Consider the following 20,134-nt stretch of genomic DNA (forward strand, 5'->3'; position numbering starts at 1 on the left):
CTTAGTTTTTAAGACTGATGTTTCTTTGGTCATGCGGCTTTAGCGTTGCGGTGTGTTTGTTATAGCAAAATATGTTTTCCTGGAAGTATTTCATTACCTTACATTGTAGAAAATGAAATAATTTTTCACGGATAACATTGTTTATGTAAACCATCTTCTTCCATATTAAATGTACCTATAGTTTGATTTGCTCAAGTTCCCTTCTTGTAATGTTCTCTTTGCCCCTTCAAATATAATTTGACTGAACAGATGGACCAATCCTAAAAAGTTAGGCTTCTACTGTCTATTTTTGTCATCATTGCACCTGAATGTTTTCTATTTATTTGCTAACTTGGTTCATGATTGCATGTCTATTCTGGATGTAGTTGTATGACCATCAATATCAGATGGGGCTTCTCATCCTGGAAAGGAAAGAGTGGGTTTCCAAGAATGAGCAATTTAAAGCGGCTTCTGAGTCAGCTGAACTCTTGTACAAGCGTGAACAAGCTGCACGTCTTTCTGATATGGCTGAAGCTAAGAAACTTGAAGCTAATCTGAAGAAAGCTCTTGGAATTGAGAAAGAATGTGTTGCAAATGTATGATTACTCTGCTTATTTGTTTTTCCAATTTCTTTCATTATCTTGCTGACATGTTCTGTAAACAGATTGAGAAAGCGTTGCATGAGATGCGAGCAGAATGTGCTGAAGCAAAAGTTGCCTCTGAGAATAAATTGACTGAAGCACAAAGCATGATGGAGGATGCTCAAAAGAAGTACGCTGATGTGGAGGAAAAGTTGCGTAAAGCAGAATCCTTGGAAGCAGAAGCCAGCCTCTTTCATCGTACCGCAGAAAGAAAATTACGTGAAGTTGAATCACGAGAAGATGATCTTAGGAGACAGACATTATTATTCAAGTCAGAGTATGTACTTATAGTTTATTTCGAGGATGTTTTTCTGTTTGTAGTGTAGTTTGATGGGTGCTGAGCTCATGTTTCCTTAGTAGTTAGGTTGTCAAAAGACCATTCAGGTTCAAATGCTTGCATGTGTTGTACCTTGTCCACTAAGATGTTAGTCACTTTGAGCTCGTCAGGACTTTGGTTCCATGGCAAAGGTGTACAATCCAGGATGTGTGGTTGACCCACGTCACGGATTTGAATCTGCTATCAATCAAGTAGGTTTTTAAGTGGAAATGGGTAGAGGAACGGGTCTATTATTCTCAGATTTCGAACATTAGAATGCGGATTTCACAATTGTCAGGAAAGAAAAAAGATTCTATCCTTCTTGAAGTAAGATTTTCCGGATCGACTGCAGTATGAATTTTGGACAGTCTGGTTAGAAGGAAATCATGGATGTTTTTCAATGATAATAATTACCTTTGTCTTCTGTATAATTTAGGTGTTCATGAATATGTACTTTTGGCATAGAAAGCCTGTTGTAAATAATTTTAACTGTGGTCTGGATCTCATAAAAATAGGGGTAGGGTCTGCGTGCATCCGACCCTCCCCAGACCCCACTTGTGGGGTTACAATAGGTATGTTGTTGTTGTTGACTGGATTTCATTGATTAGTCGCTTAAATTAAAGGAATGAAATTCATAGATATTTTGGGTGTTTTTTTTTTTTTTGATATGGTTACTTTGTTTACCCACTTGGTGCTAATTTTTATTACTAATAGCATTTCTTGTCCTAAAAAGAGGGATTATGCATTCATGTTTATTGACACTTAGATATGTAATTATGTGAATTTTCCACACCAAAGGATCAATTTTGTTGTTCCTCTCAACCAACTGAAGAATGATCATATCTTTAGGTAGTGTAGGTTAGAATGAAGATATCCTCTATGGAGCCACTTGTGATATTACTATCCTCATTGCACATGATTAAGTTGCTTTCTTTTGATCTGTCAGTTGTGAAGCTAAAGAGAAAGAGATCCAACTGGAGAGACAATCTTTATCGGAAAGGCTGAAAACTCTACAGCGGTCTCAAGAAGAGTTACTTGATGCTCAGGCTTTGCTCAATAAGAGAGAAGAATTTATATTTAGCAGATCTCAAGAACTGAACAGACGTGAGAAAGACTTAGAAGATGAAAAATCAAACTTGGAGAATGACATCAAATCCCTGAATGAGGAAAAACGCAATCTGGAGGTGAAACTGAAGTCTCTATCAGCAAGAGAAGAAGTGAGCCTCTTTCTTTCTTTGTTTCATAATGTTGTGCTTATTATGCATATGATTTTTTTATGATGAAAGATATTGAGGAATTCATTTAAGCAATTGCTGTATATATCATAGGGCATAATCAAAAGGGAACACAAACTTAACGAGAAAGAGGAAGAGCTACTACTATTACAGGGGAAAATGCAAAGCAAGGAGATTGTAAGTTTTGGCACAAAAGAGAACTATGATTTTATTCTTTACTTTTAGATCCCTTTATCTTCTTACTATGGTGAACCATGCAGGATGGCAGTAAGCAGGTTATGGTTAATCAGGAGGCCACATTGGTAACTAAGATATCTTCTATCGAGGCAGAGTTGGAAACAAAACGGAAATTGGTGGAAGATGAGATCCAAACCAAGAGGCGGGCTTGGGAGTTGAAAGATATGGATATTAAGTCTCGGGAGGACCTAATTACTGACAAGGAATATGATTTGGAGAGGCAGTCAAGAACCCTAGCTGAGAAGGAGAAAGAGTTGGAAGACAAGGTACATGTTATTGAGGAAAAAGAAAGAAACCTCCAAGCTGCTGAAAAAGAGGTAGAGTTGCATAGAACAGTTCTGCAGCAAGAAAGGGAAGGGATCAGCAAAATGAGAAATGATCTTGAGAAGTCTCTGAAAATGCTGGATGAAAAAAGAAAATGCGTCGACCATGAGGAAGAAAAAGTTGAGGCTATGAAAAATGAAACTCAAGAATTGCTGATTCTGGAAACAAGGCTAAAGCTAGAGATTGATATGATTAGAGCGGAGAAGGAGGAAGTTGAAAAGGAGGCTGATCGGTTGAAAGCTGAGAAAGCTAAATTTGAGACTGAATGGGAGGTAATTGATGAGAAAAGAGAAGAGTTGCAGAAGGAAGCTGAACGTGTGGCTGAAGAGAAATTGGCCATTTCTAAGCTTCTTAAGGATAGCCGTGACAGCCTGAAAGCAGAGAAAAATGCAATTCAAGAAGAATATAAGCAAAATCTGGAGTCACTTTCTCGTGATCGTGAAACCTTCATGTATGAGATTGAGAGTGAACGTGCAGAATGGTTTAACAAAATTCAGAAAGAACGCGAAAACTTTTTGCTGGATGTTGAGATGCAGAAAAAGGAGCTAGAGAACCGCATTGAAAAAAGGCGTGAAGAAATAGAAACTGATCTTAAGGAAAAGGAGAAGGCCTTTGAGGAGCATAAGAAAAGAGAACTTCAGGATATTGCATCTCTCAGGGAGACTGTGGAAAAGGAATTGGAACATGTTGGCTTGGAGTTGAACAAACTAGAAGCTGAGAGAAAAGAGATCAATTTGGATCGTGAGAGAAGGGATAAGGAGTGGGCAGAGCTAAATAATGCTATTGAAGAACTTAAGGTGCAAAGGCTGAAATTAGAGAAACAAAGGGAATTACTTCATGCTGATAGGAAGGAGATTCTTGCTCAGATTGAGCAGTTGAAGAAATTGGAGGATGTTAAGATTATACCAGATCGTATTGCCACACCCAAAAAGTTACATTCTGGTCTACCATCCAATGAACTTAAATCTTCTGCAAAAAGATTATTGAAGCATGCCTCAGTTCTGGGATCTGGTCTGGATGGGAATGGTAATAATGGTGTTAGAAAAAATACTCCTTCAATCATGAAAGAGAACGGAAATTCATCTTCTACTCTCTCTACTCCATTCTCGTGGCTTAAGAGATGTGCTGATACGTTGCTTGACCGTACACCAAGTAACAAAAGGCGGAGGGAAGATGGGGATTTTATATCTCAATTGACCGAGAATGGTGCCTCCGGGTATTTGTCTGTTCTTATAAATGACTTGTCAAGTAGCACACATATTATCAAAAAAAAAGTAGCACACATTTTTCTGTTATCTCACTTGCCCTTCTATATGTCATTAAGTAGAACTTGAATATTGGTTTGTTGACTTCATTTATTTTCTGGTTCTTTCTAGTACATTATCATCATCACCAGATGCACCAGATGTTGAACACCTGGAAGTACTACCTAACCATACTCCCATTGCTGCAGAGGAAACCACTGTGTATATTGATAAAATTGTTACAGTTCATGAAGTGACAGAAATCGGTGTGAGAAAAGTCACGGAAGGAAGTCCGGTAAGCTCTATTCTCTTTAAAGTTATGTGTTCAAGCTATGCAAGTGTTGCGACAGCTTCATGATGATTTAAAATTATCAACTTTTGTAATTTTATTTATGGAATATTTTCCTCGTTTATTTATGGAATATTTTATTTATCAACAGCTGCATTTATTTTCTGCATGTATCCTCATTGTCAGTGTACATTGATTTCAATTGGGAACCCTCCTAGATAACAGGTCTCCTCCACATTTATCGAGTCTCAATATATAATCTGAAGGGTAGGGAGTTTCTTTGGGGCTTGAGAGGGCAAGCCTTATTTTGTCGAATGCACTAAAAGTAGGTGCAGCCTATTTTGTGTCATCATTCCTTTCTAAAAGTACACTGTCTACCGCACACCCCTTGGGGTGCGGCCCTTCCCCGGAACCTGGTTAGATGGGGGATGCATTGTGTACCAGGCTGCTGGCTTTTTATTTCTCTCATAGAAAGGAAACTTTTCCTATGATATCCAATACCTTTTTAATATCCAACTGTAATGATGTTATTGTGGGGCTCATTTTCTCACCAAGAAAGTTCGAAATCTTTCACAAATTTTAGTTTTTCCCTACTTCTCACATATTTAAGCACCATAAAACTCCCACTTGCATGCACGCAGTTAAATTAGGTCCACTTAAATTGGGAGGGAAGTATGATAAAGAACTCTGCGTTCTTTGGATTGAAGATGCTATCCTAATTGTGTCGGTTTTTGCGGTTGAATTACCAACACCCCCCTCCCTTGTCACCCCAATATACTTTGTTTTTTCATGTTTTGTTCTACACGAATCATAAAAGCATACTTCTTCTGCAGGAGACTCTCTCTGGGGAAAGTGGTAGGAAGGTGGGGAACAATGGCAGCTTGCAATCGGATAAAAATGGGAAGCCTGAAGGCCGATCCCGAAGAACTAGGGCAACAAGGAAGTAGTGAGATTGCCAGATGTGAGAAGAGTAGCGGTTGAGCCTCTAATTTGCTGTTTGTTTCTTCATTTCAAACATCCAGAACTTCCTACAATAATTTTCAAGCTAACGACTTATCGTGACTGGTGGTATGCCATGTTTGGTGATCTTGTATGTGCTTCCCAAACATGTAAATGTCCCAGGCTAGCTCATACCCTTCAAGTATTTTGTAAATGGTATGAATAGGTACTCTTAGTAGTTGTGAATGTTTAGTGTTTATTGAAGAGCTTGTGGTTGTAAGTAAAGATCATATCAAAGTGGTTTGTGTTTTTGTCTGCTAATTTCTTCCGTGTTAAATCCAATTTAGGGCTGAAAGATTTTGGTGATTATGTAGGAGTGAATTTGAGTTATTTGTGCTTTTCCCTCAGTTCTGTATGTTTCTAGACCAAGGCATTCTATTATTCTGTTGATTTATTTCATCCCCATGTTTGTAATAGCTCATTAAATTGTTTGGGTATGCTTAATTGCTTATATGCACTTTTGGTCTTTCAAGTAATCTTTTTCTTTTTCAACTTTCAATCATCATATTTTTAATTTTTCCAAACGCCTACTGAAATGTAAGATCGTTACTCTAAAATTTGGGCAAACTTACGGTTCTCACTCTAGGAAAACATCTGCGTTAACATTTTTGTATTAACCTAAATGTTAATTTAGAGAAATCTAAGTAGTTTAATGGGTTGACTGCTTTTACCTGGTTGTGGAGTTTCTATAGCTCTGTTAATTTAGACTTCATGTGCAATTTAAGGATAGCGTTGGCGATTCATTCCTTTCGCCTCTTAACTATTCATTCTTAGCATAGTAATTGCTGATTGAATCTTGTCTAGTTTGAGGGAATCATCATCGGATACTATAGAGGAGTTAAAGAGTCCAACAATAAACAACTTTCCAGTAAGGAATTCAAACTTGCTTTTGAGGACAACAGATTTCTCTGTTTTCCCACCGATAATAGTAATGCCACATTCTATTGTACCCAGATTTAGTGCCTTAAAGAGTGTTGGTCTTTCAAATGAAAAGGATAAGAGCATGGATTGTTATCCCCCTTATCTGAATTTTGCATAGAATTCATAAATGAAGAAAGGCAATAGGTATTCTTTTGATTGAATAGTTTGAGTCGCCAAGATAAATTCAAGTCATTGTTAAGTTGTCCTTTCAATCTACTCGAGGAAACTTGAGTAATCAAAATTCAGTTGGACGATGACGAAAAACCAAATTGCTTAACTGAAATGTGTTTTTTGGCTTCCATATAATCATGGGCGTGTGTGGGGTACGTTCACAATCCAAATATTTACTGTGCAGCAACCAAATAACAGTGAGGGGAACACAAGACTTTACTAGATTAAATCACCAAATTTGGGGTGAAAACGACTATTTCATAGCTGAAGGATACATATCAAACACACAGATATACTTGACACGCATCATGGATGTATGATCAAGGATAAACTCTGGATCACAAGTGTCTGAGAACTTCCAAGTCAAAACATTTTTTCATCAATGGAAAGTACTACCCTTTGGTTGGAGAGCTCATTTGAGCTCAACAATCCAACCCATCTTATCCTCTGACAGCCCCATTTGTAGGCGAGTAAGTGCAGAGTATAACTGCTGCGACACAAGGCCAACACCATCATTTCCATATGTTACCCTGCACGAAGAACTCTCTAATAAGTACTTATATTTCCGCAAATAGATGCACATGCACATAAGGGAACATTAGATCCACGCATTCACACAACCAATTACACAGGAATCATCAACTGATGCATTAGTTCATCCTCAACAGCAGGGTAAAACCCAATCATAAAATATGAATACCTTCTCCCTTGATGAGTAATGCTACCAACAGGAGATACAACCACTGCAGTTCCCGTACAGAAAACTTCATCAGCATCAAGCAATTCGTCCACAGACACATGTCGTTCCTCAACCTACATATTGACATTCTGGCCTCAGAATAGTAGTAATGCAAGACAAAAGACCTATTATGTTATACCAACTACAAGGAAAAAAGTAGTGGATATCACTTTCTTTTCCCAAATTCAATTCTTAATGATAAGGTGAAATGGTGAATGTAATTATGGTAGGAACCTAATCTTCCAAGTGTTTTCAGATTAAATCTCGCAAGGTAGAAAAACCCGATTTTTTTTCAATAACTGAGAGATCTGCAATGGTCAAAGGAAAACAGTTCCAAACTCAGTGGAGAATGAGCCCATTCGCTATCCTTCTCCACTTAAATAAGAATAATCCGTCAAACGTTTTGATGCTAATGCAAGTCATCTTTTTTTTTTACTGAATGTAGATTTATTGATGTGAGTCTACAAGAGATAGTGATTCTACTGGCAAACATTGGTTCTCCATGAAGGATATTCAACCATCAACCCTCCATGGTGAAAGTCTCTTACTTCATGCAAACATTGGTTCTCCATGTATACCATTCAACCTAACTTGCTTGTGATTGAGGCGTAATTGTAATATTTTATATTTCTAATGCTTATCCATTTAAATCTTCCCTGACATACATTTCACTGACCTCGATTGTATTTGGTTTTTATTTTGTAAGCACAATAATGCTTCAGGAGGAAAAACAGAGAAGAGTGGAATAGTGATGAGAAGGATGACAAACAGAGATTGAAAAGCAAGGTGACTAAGATGGATCAGGAGAGAGCAGAGCTGGCACAATGAAAGGAAGACACTGATGGCAAGGCGGATTCAGTGTGTGTGTGTTGGGGGTGGGAGGCAGCATGGTGACCAGATGTTGGTGGGAAAGTGCATAGCTGGAGCCTGGAAAGAGGAAGAGAAATTGGAAAAAGCTCATCAATGCTAACTACAGTGAAGGATAAAATGGTACTCTCGCACCTAATTTATAGGGAAAATAATCAGAGCAATTTACCTTTAGATACCAATACAATACCATGATAACTTTTATCACAATGGCCATTTCCTAATGACTATCAAACATCTTAATTTCTTTTATAAAGGTGGTGATTGGGACAACTTGCATATCAAAGTCACTAAATCAATAAATAAAAAACAGAACTTTAACCAGCATTAGCATAAGCACCAAACATATTATGTTGACGACAAACAAGGTACCTGAAATCCTTGACTAATTGCTACGTCGATTATGCTCTTTCGCGTAATTCCAGGTAGAATGGTTCCTTTAATTGCAGGAGTTACTATCAGATTACCCTGTGAACATGATATTGAGTTAGTTGTTTTCATTAACATGAAAGTTTTGCATCATTTTTAAGTCAAGAAGATTTGTCTACACTTTAAAAAAAAATATTAAGTAAGAAGACTGTTCAAATAACTCATAGTATTCATGTATGACCACAAATGAATAAAATAGGGATAAGGGTCTGGAAAAAAATATCCCAATTTTAGTCGAATTTGTTGTTGCGATACTAAACTTTCATAAGGGCCTATTACCTCCCTAGACTATTTAACACTGTATTTTTTACCCCCTGAACTATTTAATAGTGTATTTTAAAGGTATATATGTGCCCACGTGGACACATTACTATTTATAATTTTGCATTATTTTTTATGTTCACGTGAGCAAATATATATGTTTAAAATACGGTATTAAATAGTCTAGAGAGGTAATAGGTCCTCATGAAAGTTTAGTATCGCAACAACAAATCCAACCAAAGTTGGGATATTTTTCAGACCCTTAACCCAATAAAATAATAGTAAGTCGTGTGAAATCTTTGAGATATTTGAAAAAGATTTTGCACACAGAAGAAATCTAAGATCATTATTTTGGGGTGATCGGTCAAGCAAATTCTTCTCTAAGACTACCAATTTTTTTAATATTGATAACAAAATAACAGCTCACATATCAGAAGACATTATTTTCTTCGATACCAAGTTTATGTTTATAAAAGAACCTATGCTAAAGAGCTAAACTTTCAAATAAAAGAATCAAGATTTATGAAAAAAGATAGTGAAAAGTGAAATGCTAAAAATTTACAAAAATCTATCTAAAGCAGAAAAACTACATGTTCATAAGCAGTACATAAAGAATATAAGATAAAAAGACATAAAAGTATTCTTTGCAAGATAAGTTTTGAAAGGAAATTCCTGTCTCATCTTCAAAAATAAAATGCTTTTGTCATCCTTCTATAAAACCAGTGTCACATTCTCGTTCAGGCACCACACGCAAAAATAACTTACAATGAGGACACAGAATATTGGTTTAACTTTATACCTTCACAATGAAGACATTGCAAGAGGAAACCTCTTCAAGATATTTTTTCTGAACACAATCAAGGTACAGAACATCGGAATAGCCTTTTGCTTTAGCAGCACTCTGTGCCTTCAGAACCTACATTTATAACCCAAAGATGAAACATGGAAGCGTCAAGGATGGCAGATTGGATAATATGACAAATAATTAGTGAAGGGTGCAAGTAGCATTTCTTCTCATGAAACCATCCTTCATTTCTTTTTACATGTCCAGGAAAATATTAGAATAATATTCTTCACCTTGGATATATGTGAATAAATAGCACGGAGTGAAAGCTTAAGAAGTATGAAGGAATGAGATCGACTCCAGTTAGGTCAACTACGCAAGAATTCAAACAATTCTAGAAAATGACTTCATAAAAATGCTCGACATAGAAGTGTAAGGGAAAGCTAATTGCAAAATATTTGATCATAAGTCTTGGTGAAATACGAAGAGTTGATAATGACATACAGAAGGGATAGCAAAGCTCCAAGTGGGAACTCAGGGATGTTTATTCTCATCAACCTCTAAGAAGAAAATGCAACTAAGGCTTCAATTAAGGCGTTCATCAAATAAAACTCGTACTGCCAACAAATGTTTAAATAAACTAAAGGTCCAAAAAGCTAGCTTACTGCAGCATAATTTCCAATAGTCTTGACGCCTCCAGTGCCACCAGGTGTTGCACGGTGCATTTCAGTCTCAACTACCAAATTAATTGGTGCCAAACCTTCCTGCGGAAAAAGAAAAAAGGGAAAAGGAAAAGAGTGAACTGAGAGGAGGACCTGCTGTACAATATGATTATCAAAAGGTCTGAAACATGAACATGAAAGTTATATCATGCACACTTGAGTTTTGATGTTCAACAACAAATCAACAATCATTCAGTCATTTCTAAATTCTGGACCATGGACACCAAACTATTTTGTGCTTTCGGTTGTGATATTGTTTTGCAGTCAACTTTTTCACACTTGCAATTTCTCAAAAAGATTGTATTGCTTTTGATAAGCTTCTCACCTCTTCAACTAACAGCTATTGAGACACTCTCCTATTGGCAGTCCCTATTATATGCTAGAATTCATCATGTCAAGACTTACATACCACACCCAAGTTTCTTTTCTTTGTTTTGATAAGTAGTACACTACACTCAGGTTCAAGATCTCGAAGCTAGTTGAAGTTATTCAAATGACTAATCGAATATATCGTCATAAAAAATAATTATTCTGATATACTATACATTCTTAAATAATAATTCTAGCTTTTCCCGTGAACCTTGGTCAACAATTGACAAATTAATGAAGACATTTTAACTACATTTCAAAAACTTAATAGTCTACACGCTGTACTTCGGATAATGATATGCAGAAACTAGCAGAAGCAAGAACTACAAAGAGAAAATACAATAAAAGCATTAGTAAGTATAAATTAAAAATGGCAGGGATTTAGAGAAAATACCTTAAAATAATTTCCAACAGGTGACACATAAATCAGGAATGTGTACTCAGGAGCAGGAGCAAGACCAAGGACAGCTCCACTCCCCATAAGCAGAGGTCTTATGTATAATGAGCCTTTACCGGGAGGAGGAATCTGAAGTAAGCAAAGAAAATGAATCTAGTGGGCCTGAGACACTCAATAACATAGTTTCTAATTAAGATTGAAGGGACATATTACCCATCTTTCATTAGCTAAAACAGTGGCTTTCACTGCTTCCACAAACTGTTCAACAGACGGTGAAGGCATACACATACGTTCAGCACCCATCTTCAAACGCGTTGCATTTTCCTCGGGTCGAAACAACAATATATTGCCGTCATGTTTTCGATATGCTTTTAAACCTTCAAACAACCCCTATTAATATTTCCAAACATTTTCAGTGAGTCTGACACATGAAGTAAAACTGTAATCATTCAAATGAATAACAAGCAAGAAATATATTTAAGTCTAAGAAAGATTTCTTCAGATACCATCATATTAGAAAAGGGAAAAACTAACCTGACCATAATTTAATATTCCAGCAGACGGACTCAACTCAATGTTACCGAAACGCTGTAATTCACCCTTAGAAAAGTTTTCACCTTGAGAGCATTTCATGCTATACATATAATCAGTAGGCATAAAGCCAAAGCCAAGGTTGTCCCAATCGATGTCGGCTAATTCAGATGCAACGTCACTGTTATAAAAACAGAGCTTTTATCAATTATTGGGGAAGCAATTAACAAGCAATGTAAAGGATCTAGAGCCACTTCATAGTTCATAGATTATCTGTACATTAAAAACTTTACAACCCACAGGAAACTGCATTTGACTTATCTAAGTCAGCAAGCTCTATTGATGTATTCTTGTGGTACTTGCATTAGAGGGAAGGTTTTCTCAGATTGGGAAACATCATATCCCTTTATAAATGTGAATAAATACAGTCCATGAACGTTGTCCTTTAGAATGTTGATCGACATGTTAAGCATTTCTGCCCTTCAAAAAAGTATAATCTTAGATATCTACAGTGATATGGCATATTCCGAGTTCAATCTCTCTCTCAAATAAATCATATCGAAGAAGGCAAAAGTGGCGAAAAAGAAGTTGCGTCTTTGTGCAATGTAGGCTGTAGTCACCTCATCGCAGCTTGAGAACACAGAAGATCTATGAATTTCTATGTTTTGCCTGGTTCTTCCCTATGTAGTAACTAAATGACCCAAAAATTTATAAACTGAGTATCAACAATTCGAGACATGATATTGTTTCTATTTCTTTGCACCAGAATCAACTAGTCTCCAGTATTTTACAACAATCCACCATTACAAAGTAGTGATACAGCATAACGATTTGGTATATATATATACTTCTTTACACTCTGTTTGGATCATTGTTACCCATTGTTTCTTAATGTACGGCATTGTATTGTACTCTATAGTAAATACAATGTTTGGCTAGACTATATTGTTTGTCGTTGTTTAATAACATTTTTATTGTTTGGTTTGACTATATCATATTGTATTATAATTTATAAATTTACTAAAATATCCTTGATTATTCTAGGGTAGGAGGTTGGACTAGAATTAAAAAATATAGGGTAAAGGGTAATTATGAAATATTATGTAAGGATATAATTGGAAAAAGAAATTAAGTAACAATGGAAACACACCAAATCAGTTGTTTCATAAAATGGGGTTTACATTGTTACGTAACAACGAAATTTAACAATACAATACATTTTAAGTAACAATCAAAGCAAACATTGTAGGTATGGTAAATACAATACAATACAATGTAACAATGATCCAAACAGAGTGTTAGGGGCAGGGCATCTGAATCCTAAATCTAAAAGAAATAAAAGTAGTCGAAGAAATGCAAAATACCTTGCAGGAGAGGCCACACGAAAGGAATTTCCACTGTTTATGGCACTATTATCAATATAAGAAGTGAAATGCGACTGCTTCTGAAGCTGCAATACAAATTCCATCACACAAAGTCAATGAAATCTACACGAATTAGTCAACTCTACACAAAACTACACGCATGAAGCTAACATCATACACACAGATAATCATAAAACAGCATCAGTTTCAATGGAGAAAATGAAATATGAATAGCTGAAGGAAGAAAAAACCTTGAGGGGCAAAGGAGAAAAATTGACTTTATCAATGGAAGGAGGAAGAAGCTTAATAGCAGTTCGTGATGGACCCAGAAGGTGGTTATGGTGACCGGGAGTAGGGTGAAGCCCCGCAAATACGGCGGCGCTCTCCATTTATCTTTTATGTTATCTCTCTGCTCAGCTCCGGCGTTACAAATTGACAAATGAATTTTGTGAAGACTCTTTCAAAACCCCAACTCCATTACTGCTTATATTTGCTGACTAGGCTTTTTACAGATCTATCCGCTGCCCTTTGGGTTTTGACCGTACCATATTCCAATCATAAAAATTAGGAGTAATTATTATTAAAAATTAAAATGGCTCATTAAAACCTTACTTTAAATATTTAAATGGAGAACGTGTGGATCTGGCCTTTCCATAAAGTTGCAACATGTTTTCCATCAAGTCTTCGTAGAGCATTGTATTGGTTGAGAATAGGCGTCGTGGGTCCATGTATAAATGAACCGGATCTAGATGCCTCAGCGGGCCAACTGGGTCCATTATAAAGGCCCAATACTATTTTGTAGTAGCTCATTTTCATTATTAAAGTTCTGTGAATTCTTTCTGCAAACACTGGCTATTGTGTGTGCTCTTGACTGATTCTTGTATCATAAAATTTGCTATGTTTGTACTTTCCACCAGCACGTTTAAATTATGATTTCATTAATCAGAGTGTTAAAACACCTGTGAGCCCAAGGATAAAACACCTGTGAGCCCAGGGATATTGTGAATTCTGAAAATGGGCCGAACCATGCAGATGGGCAAGCAATGCAGGGCTGTCCTTTCTAGCAAGGAGTGTGCCTATATAATTACAGAAGGCAAGTTGGATGGACTTATTACACACAGAGTTATGAATCAAACTGCAATTTTTCATATGAATAAGTTATGCAGTTACTAACTTACTATTATATTTCTAGTCAAATACGAAATGTTAAACTGAAAATTTTATTGTAATGACACTAGTAATTAGTTGTTCTAACTTCTAACTTGTTTGTATGACCTAGTTTAAGCAGATGTAGCGTTACTCCTTTAGGCAATTAAATTGAAACGCCGGAAGTTATATACATATATAATTCAGCTTAATATTCTTGAGAGATTATCTATCCGAACAAATCACGCTACTACTCGCTATCTATCTACCTAATAGTGGACTTAGTAGATAGTATGTATAGCTGCTGTCCAGTCTGAAGTTTATTGGGCTCTTCTTTTGGAAGCCCACGTACATTCCAGCCTTCGCTCTCCACCATAAGGCCACTATCAAACAGGTAAAATTCACAATTAACCATTTCGCACCCCTACTAATTGAAAAAAAAATAGGAATTTCCATGGAATTCAAATTTCAAAAGCGTTTGAGTTTCACTTGTAAAATTTAAACTTAGATGACAATGACTAATATCAAGGGGGGCTAAAAAGTGGCCGATAAAAACCATTTCTACCTTTCAAATGGGTTTCACAGATGGTAAGTATTGGGTTGCCCATGCCATAACTTGGGACTACCATGTCGTTCTATCTATGTAATTTTATGTCTTCTTTTTTTTTTCTCCTTGTGTGCTAAAATGACCTAAAAAGTTAACTGTCAATGTAGATCATATTCTTCTTACTTGATTTTCTTATTTTTATTGTATACACATGCATCTTTTCATCAATATAATGAGGACAAACTTACACAAGTCCTCTCATAAACTTTTGCACTATTTGACATAAATATTTACTGTTTTATGATAAAGAAGAGAAATAAAATAACATTGAAACTTGGAAGCTAGTGAAAAGTCCACTCCAAGTCACAACAAGAGGGGGAAAATCAAATTCATCTTCACCAAAACCACGAGGAAAAAAAAACTATACATACAGAGAAATTGCATTTATGAAAGGTGTATGAACACCAATAAGACTTGACTTTGGGCGATGAAATTGCAACAAGTCAAAGGTGGCTTTTTATTTTTATAATTTACCTAGAAATGGCTGTTGAATTTCAGTGTCTTGAAAATATTATATGTAGAATAAACCAGTTCATAAAGTTAATGATTCGTGAAAATTAAAACATTGTTAAACATAAGATTAAGATTTTTCAACACGGAAAGAAGGAAACAGTCTATGGAGTAGGCCACCACCATATATTCTCTCTCATATTTGAGACATGCTTATCCAATCTTTATAGTATGGAAACTAATAATTAGTAGTAGTATATTTCTTTTACGATGGACTTTTTCTTACTCTTTACCTTTGTGTGCAGGTAGCATGTACCCAACACCTTAATTTCCATTGCGTTATAGCTGCACTCCAGGTGTTATTATAAATTACTTGACTTCTTCCCTAGATAATATATACACTATATTTTAGAAAGGATCAATGAATTGACGTCCTTGTTCGACCGACAAAATGTCGTATAAAAGCTAATAATTATATATTTTGACAATTATAAATCAGACGACAAATAAATTTACACTAAAACAAGCATAATTTTTTATATTCATTGATCAATTAATCTATGTACATAAAAATCAAAATAAAAGAAAGTATAAAAACTAATAAGAGAATTGAATTTGCAGTTTATGACATTTTTTATTAAGGAAATTATTCAAAATTATGACTAGATAGAGGAAAATTAATTAGCACTAGTTCTCAGATCGTGATTGGTCTCATCTAGAACTCAAATTAAAATTGTTCTTGTAAAACTAAGTACAAGTCCTAATACAATTTTAGTACTTTTTAATGGCCATACATTTCATCCTCTGCTTTTGTTTGACAACATCGTATATATGACTCTTCCAAAGTAGTTTTTAGTTTTGCTAAAGTTAAAGACTTTTCTTCTAGGATTTTGATTATAATTTTTTATAAAATTGAAAAAGAAATTGTCAGGCAAGCTGAATCTTGGACTCAACTCAATTCAAAAAATTAGCTCTAGAGCGAGGAATGTTCAAATCAATTTAAAGAGATCATTTATCTTTGAATGACCGATGTGATGCTCTTTCATAGCTATTTATATTCAGTACTTGAAAAAAAGATTATTCGAGTGACAAGCTGAACATCTAGAGAGTGGAGAACTAAAATATGATGTCCATCAGGAAATGACAATTTAAAATTGAAATGAATTTTATTCTGATACAATGTTAATTAAGTAATAAATTTTTAAACTAAATTCCAAATAAAAGCTTAAAAGGAAAATTGTCCAAATCATATATTAAAGATCAATCCTCCCTTGAATTGACCGATGTGGAACTCTTACAAAAATGTGCAAATGATATTCTTCAAAACAATATAACTAAACTCTACCTAATTATTTTTTCCATAGTTTTAAAGTTGAAGATAAACATCTATACCGACGTACGGTGCGGGAAAATCAAAGAATAGTTTTTTGGTAACCATGAGTTATTTATTTTATATCCTCACGTTGAAAAAAATGAATCACTTTTTATTATTGGAAGTTTAAAATTTGAAAGCTGAAGACGACGTCCAAGAAATTACCATGGCAACAATAGGAAAGTAGGGACAACAACGGTCAATTTGGATGACGGCAATTCTGGCATAAGATGTGATAGTGGACTGTATTTTAATCTTAAATTCCTTTTCGATCACCTCTTCTAAAATAATAATAATAAGATATGGACATTCATATATACAGGATTAATTCTGATGTATCTTCCTTCCATTATCAGCTTGTCTAAGATTATTATTGTTCCTAAATTAGAGGCCTAGACAGAGCATCATGCATTTGTTTCTTAATGTGTTTACATGTACTATATGTTCGGAGACAAAAGTTTCGCGGCTTTAATAAGAGGTAAATATTCACATATGTCATGTATATATTTACACAAAATTAAATTAAGCGATTAGAAGTTAAAAATGACATTGAGAATACATAAGTAATACTTAACTATATAGTTAAGTAAAAATTGTATATATAATAAAAGACATGTATCTTGTATTTATTAATCTGGTTTAAATGTAAATATAATTTACTTTTAATTTCCCATTGCACCATAATGATTAGTTGAGAACACTGTATAACTACTAGCTTAGTAGGCTTGTCTGTAAGGCTTGAGATTGACTTGTTTATCCTAGGAACCAGTGGCGGAGGCAGAAATTCTATCAAGGGGGTTCAAATAAAACATAGGCGAAATCCTGAACCCCATAAACCATTGAGCTACTCCTTTGACATATGCTCAGGGGGTTCAATTTTAAATATATACACGTACACAAAAAAATTAATCTTATATATATAGTGTAATTTTTTTTCCGAGGGGGGTCGGATGACCCCCCTGGACACACTCTACATCCGCCACTGCTAGGAACATGGGGTGTATTATATATATGCTACGCACGTACTTAATTTGAGTCGTATCACATGTCTAAGTCCTTTTATATGTAAAATAACAAGGTATAGATGTACCTCAAATATTCATGATAGGGACAAAAAAGGACTTTGCAAACAATATCCCCCAATCGAACAAAGGAATATTGTTCCTTCCTACTAGAGTTTGAATCGAACAGGACTAATACGACCTCAAGTAACAAAGAATTCAACATATTACTATTTGGCCCCTTGAGATAGTAGAGGAAAGTAATACTTGAGATTATACTCTCTTTTTTTTCTAGCTTTACTTTTCAACAATAATAATTACTAATATAATACAAGAGAGTAGAATAAATTACCATTTCAAATTTCGTCATACAGGCGGTAGGATGACACATAACCTTTAGATCATTATGTGCATACAGTACTAATTAAGTTCGTATATAGTAAAGTATATATACTATGTACTCCAATGATCGGAACCGTATATTTAGAATACACAACAAAAAATGAACGTTCAGGATGTAAGTTTACATTGACATGGTACCAGAGTGTGTGTGAACAAAAGGTGGATGATGAATTGCATGATGGTGTATAGATTTGTATAAAATAAGTAAGACAGTGAGAAAACATTTGATACTACTCTTCTGGCATTCAAATTGCGTTATTATTTTAATCTCTAATAAAGACTACTCTATTTTTCCATTTCCACTTTATTGAAAAAGCCGGTAATCATTCCCATCCCCATGTCTCTCCTTCTCCAGCTATTATAGTCTTTCCATATTTCTCTCCCCTCTTCCATCTATCTAGCTACCTTCCCTATATATATATATATATATATATATATATATATACACATAAAGAGATTAACTAATATAGTCAGCAACTAGAAATCAAAATGGGTAGAGCTCCCTGCTGTGACAAAGCCAATGTCAAGAGAGGACCATGGTCACCTGAAGAAGATTCAAAACTCAAGGCCTATATTGAGCAACATGGAACTGGTGGTAATTGGATTACCCTTCCCCAGAAAGTAGGTGAGTAACGATCAATTTATCTAAAAGTTTAAACTGAAAGATCAAATGGTTACTTAATTATATCTTCAACAAGTAATCATTGTACGTCCTACTAGCTAGTTAGTATATATTCGAACACTAATTTCTATATATATTATCTTGCTTCTATTTGCACAAATTGAGGTTTAATGTATAATTCATGTTGTTTTTATATGGTTTAAATCTAGGTCTCAAGAGATGTGGGAAGAGTTGTCGGCTTAGATGGCTGAATTATCTCCGGCCAAATATCAAGCACGGAGAGTTCACTGATGAGGAAGACAACATAATCTGTACTCTCTACATGAGTATCGGTAGTAGGTACTTATTTTTCAATTCTGGGGTTACTCTCAAGGTTATTGCATAAGTTATTTTTTCCCTTAATTTCTATAAAGGTAATTTAGAGTCTTGATCAGTAATTCATTAACATGTTATAATTTTTCAATATAAAAGGTGGTCAATTATTGCTGCACAATTACCTGGGCGAACGGATAATGATATCAAGAACTACTGGAACACGAGGTTGAAGAAAAAACTACTACTATGCAATAAGCAGCGAAAGGATCATCGGCCACGGACCGGATCATACATTAATCATAATAAGCTAGAGATGATGAAGGAACACGAAAATTTCTTGGCTACTCATCAAACTATCAATAATACATATTCTTGGCCTTCAGAACAAATACTCTTCTCTACACTAATTGCACCACAAAATCATGACCTGGCAGAAAGCAGCAGTGCAAACAGCCACAACTTTCAATATTCCAGTACTGATCAGGTTTATTTCTCCCAAGATCAATTGTGTCAAATTAGCTCCACCAATCAGCTTGCATCGATGAATCTCGTAAATGGCAATACTTGTAACTCTTCTGTGATGATAAGCAATGGCTATTACCCTAGCAACGGGGTCGTTATCAACAACGGTCTACAAGAGTATAACAATTACAATTCTGTTGGGCTGGATCATGACGCACTCAATAGTACTAGTACTACTCATTCTCAACAAGTAGATAAAAGTGTTTTGGAAATGGTCAATAGTAGCACTATTAGTACTACATCACAAGATCAAAGTACAAGCTGGGAAGAATTGAGTCCTCTTGTTAATTATCCTTCATCAGTATTCGAAACCGTATCACCTTATTATGTATTTGAAGAGCAAAGGTACATGGGGTTGTTGAAACAGTAAAACATTAATTTTAGCCACATATATATTATGTAACTTTCCAAGTTTCAGTCGACTTTTCAGTGTGGTGCCTATTCACTGAAACTTAGGGATATGTTTGGTTACTTTCCACTATCACTTTCATATATCTTGATTACTACTACAGTATTGAAAAATTCTTTGTATTTTCTCGATATATGTGCACACATATTTTTTATTTTTTTTTTCTGTACGTGTTATGCTTTATTAGATTTTTTTTTTGTACTAGTTCATATGGTTGTTGTGAATATGGTATCCTAGAGATAGAGACCTGCAGTACTAGTTTACATCATTGTACGTCCTAATACTATATATGGACACCTGCTGTGTTATTTTATAGGGACCATAGACTAGAGCTAGGATCTGAAGCTTATAAATTATGTATTCTAATATTTTTAAGTTGATTTAAATCGATTCGGTAGGCAACATCTTTCCCATAGTGTTTTTGGATATCATAATTTTCAGTTTAATACATAGAGTTTGAAGTGTATAT

At 35.1% G+C, this 20,134-nt stretch overlaps 3 protein-coding genes across 3 annotated transcripts in view; 2 read left to right on the forward strand and 1 right to left on the reverse strand.

The window, feature by feature from the left end:
- The window catches only part of LOC125846340 (protein CROWDED NUCLEI 4), a 6,318-nt gene extending 610 nt beyond the window's left edge, over nucleotides 1-5,708 (forward strand). Inside the window, exons 2-8 of the mRNA XM_049525736.1 lie at nucleotides 366-575; nucleotides 644-897; nucleotides 1,883-2,153; nucleotides 2,265-2,348; nucleotides 2,432-3,948; nucleotides 4,109-4,271; nucleotides 5,099-5,708. Of these exons, the coding sequence (XP_049381693.1) occupies nucleotides 366-575; nucleotides 644-897; nucleotides 1,883-2,153; nucleotides 2,265-2,348; nucleotides 2,432-3,948; nucleotides 4,109-4,271; nucleotides 5,099-5,212 (2,613 nt within the window). The 3' untranslated portion in view covers nucleotides 5,213-5,708. The remainder of the gene's footprint in view (nucleotides 1-365; nucleotides 576-643; nucleotides 898-1,882; nucleotides 2,154-2,264; nucleotides 2,349-2,431; nucleotides 3,949-4,108; nucleotides 4,272-5,098) is intronic.
- An 851-nt stretch (nucleotides 5,709-6,559) lies between these two features.
- On the reverse strand, nucleotides 6,560-13,299 carry LOC125846366 (branched-chain amino acid aminotransferase 2, chloroplastic-like). Its single transcript, XM_049525772.1, has 10 exons — nucleotides 13,071-13,299; nucleotides 12,820-12,905; nucleotides 11,459-11,636; nucleotides 11,138-11,314; nucleotides 10,922-11,053; nucleotides 10,102-10,200; nucleotides 9,452-9,568; nucleotides 8,335-8,430; nucleotides 7,057-7,169; nucleotides 6,560-6,886 (listed from the first exon to the last, which is right to left on the reverse strand). Exons 1-10 carry the CDS (start codon nucleotides 13,206-13,208, stop codon nucleotides 6,769-6,771), a joined length of 1,254 nt encoding a protein of 417 aa, XP_049381729.1. The 5' UTR covers nucleotides 13,209-13,299; the 3' UTR covers nucleotides 6,560-6,768.
- Nucleotides 13,300-18,228: 4,929 nt separating this feature from the next.
- Nucleotides 18,229-19,802, forward strand: LOC125846372 (transcription factor RAX3-like). Its single transcript, XM_049525779.1, has 3 exons — nucleotides 18,229-18,422; nucleotides 18,629-18,758; nucleotides 18,891-19,802. Exons 1-3 carry the CDS (start codon nucleotides 18,287-18,289, stop codon nucleotides 19,624-19,626), a joined length of 1,002 nt encoding a protein of 333 aa, XP_049381736.1. The 5' UTR covers nucleotides 18,229-18,286; the 3' UTR covers nucleotides 19,627-19,802.
- Nucleotides 19,803-20,134: the final 332 nt, after the last annotated feature.

The sequence above is a fragment of the Solanum stenotomum genome, chromosome 12 (assembly GCF_019186545.1).
Source record: "Solanum stenotomum isolate F172 chromosome 12, ASM1918654v1, whole genome shotgun sequence".
NCBI classification, from domain to species: Eukaryota; Viridiplantae; Streptophyta; class Magnoliopsida; order Solanales; family Solanaceae; genus Solanum; species Solanum stenotomum.

Bases quoted from the DNA above. Each gene is read 5' to 3' on its own strand.
- LOC125846366 (XM_049525772.1), bottom strand. From the start codon at position 13,208: ATGGAGAGCGCCGCCGTATTTGCGGGGCTTCACCCTACTCCCGGTCAC. The intron at 8,431-9,451 runs GTATAAAGTTAA...TCATGTTCACAG, and splicing joins GCAATGTCTTCATTGTGAAG to GGTAATCTGATAGTAACTCC. The intron at 7,170-8,334 runs GTACCTTGTTTG...GTCAATATGTAG, and splicing joins CAATTAGTCAAGGATTTCAG to GTTGAGGAACGACATGTGTC.
- LOC125846372 (XM_049525779.1), top strand. From the start codon at position 18,287: ATGGGTAGAGCTCCCTGCTGTGACAAAGCCAATGTCAAGAGAGGACCA. The intron at 18,423-18,628 runs GTGAGTAACGAT...GTTTAAATCTAG, and splicing joins TACCCTTCCCCAGAAAGTAG to GTCTCAAGAGATGTGGGAAG. The intron at 18,759-18,890 runs GTACTTATTTTT...TCAATATAAAAG, and splicing joins TACATGAGTATCGGTAGTAG to GTGGTCAATTATTGCTGCAC.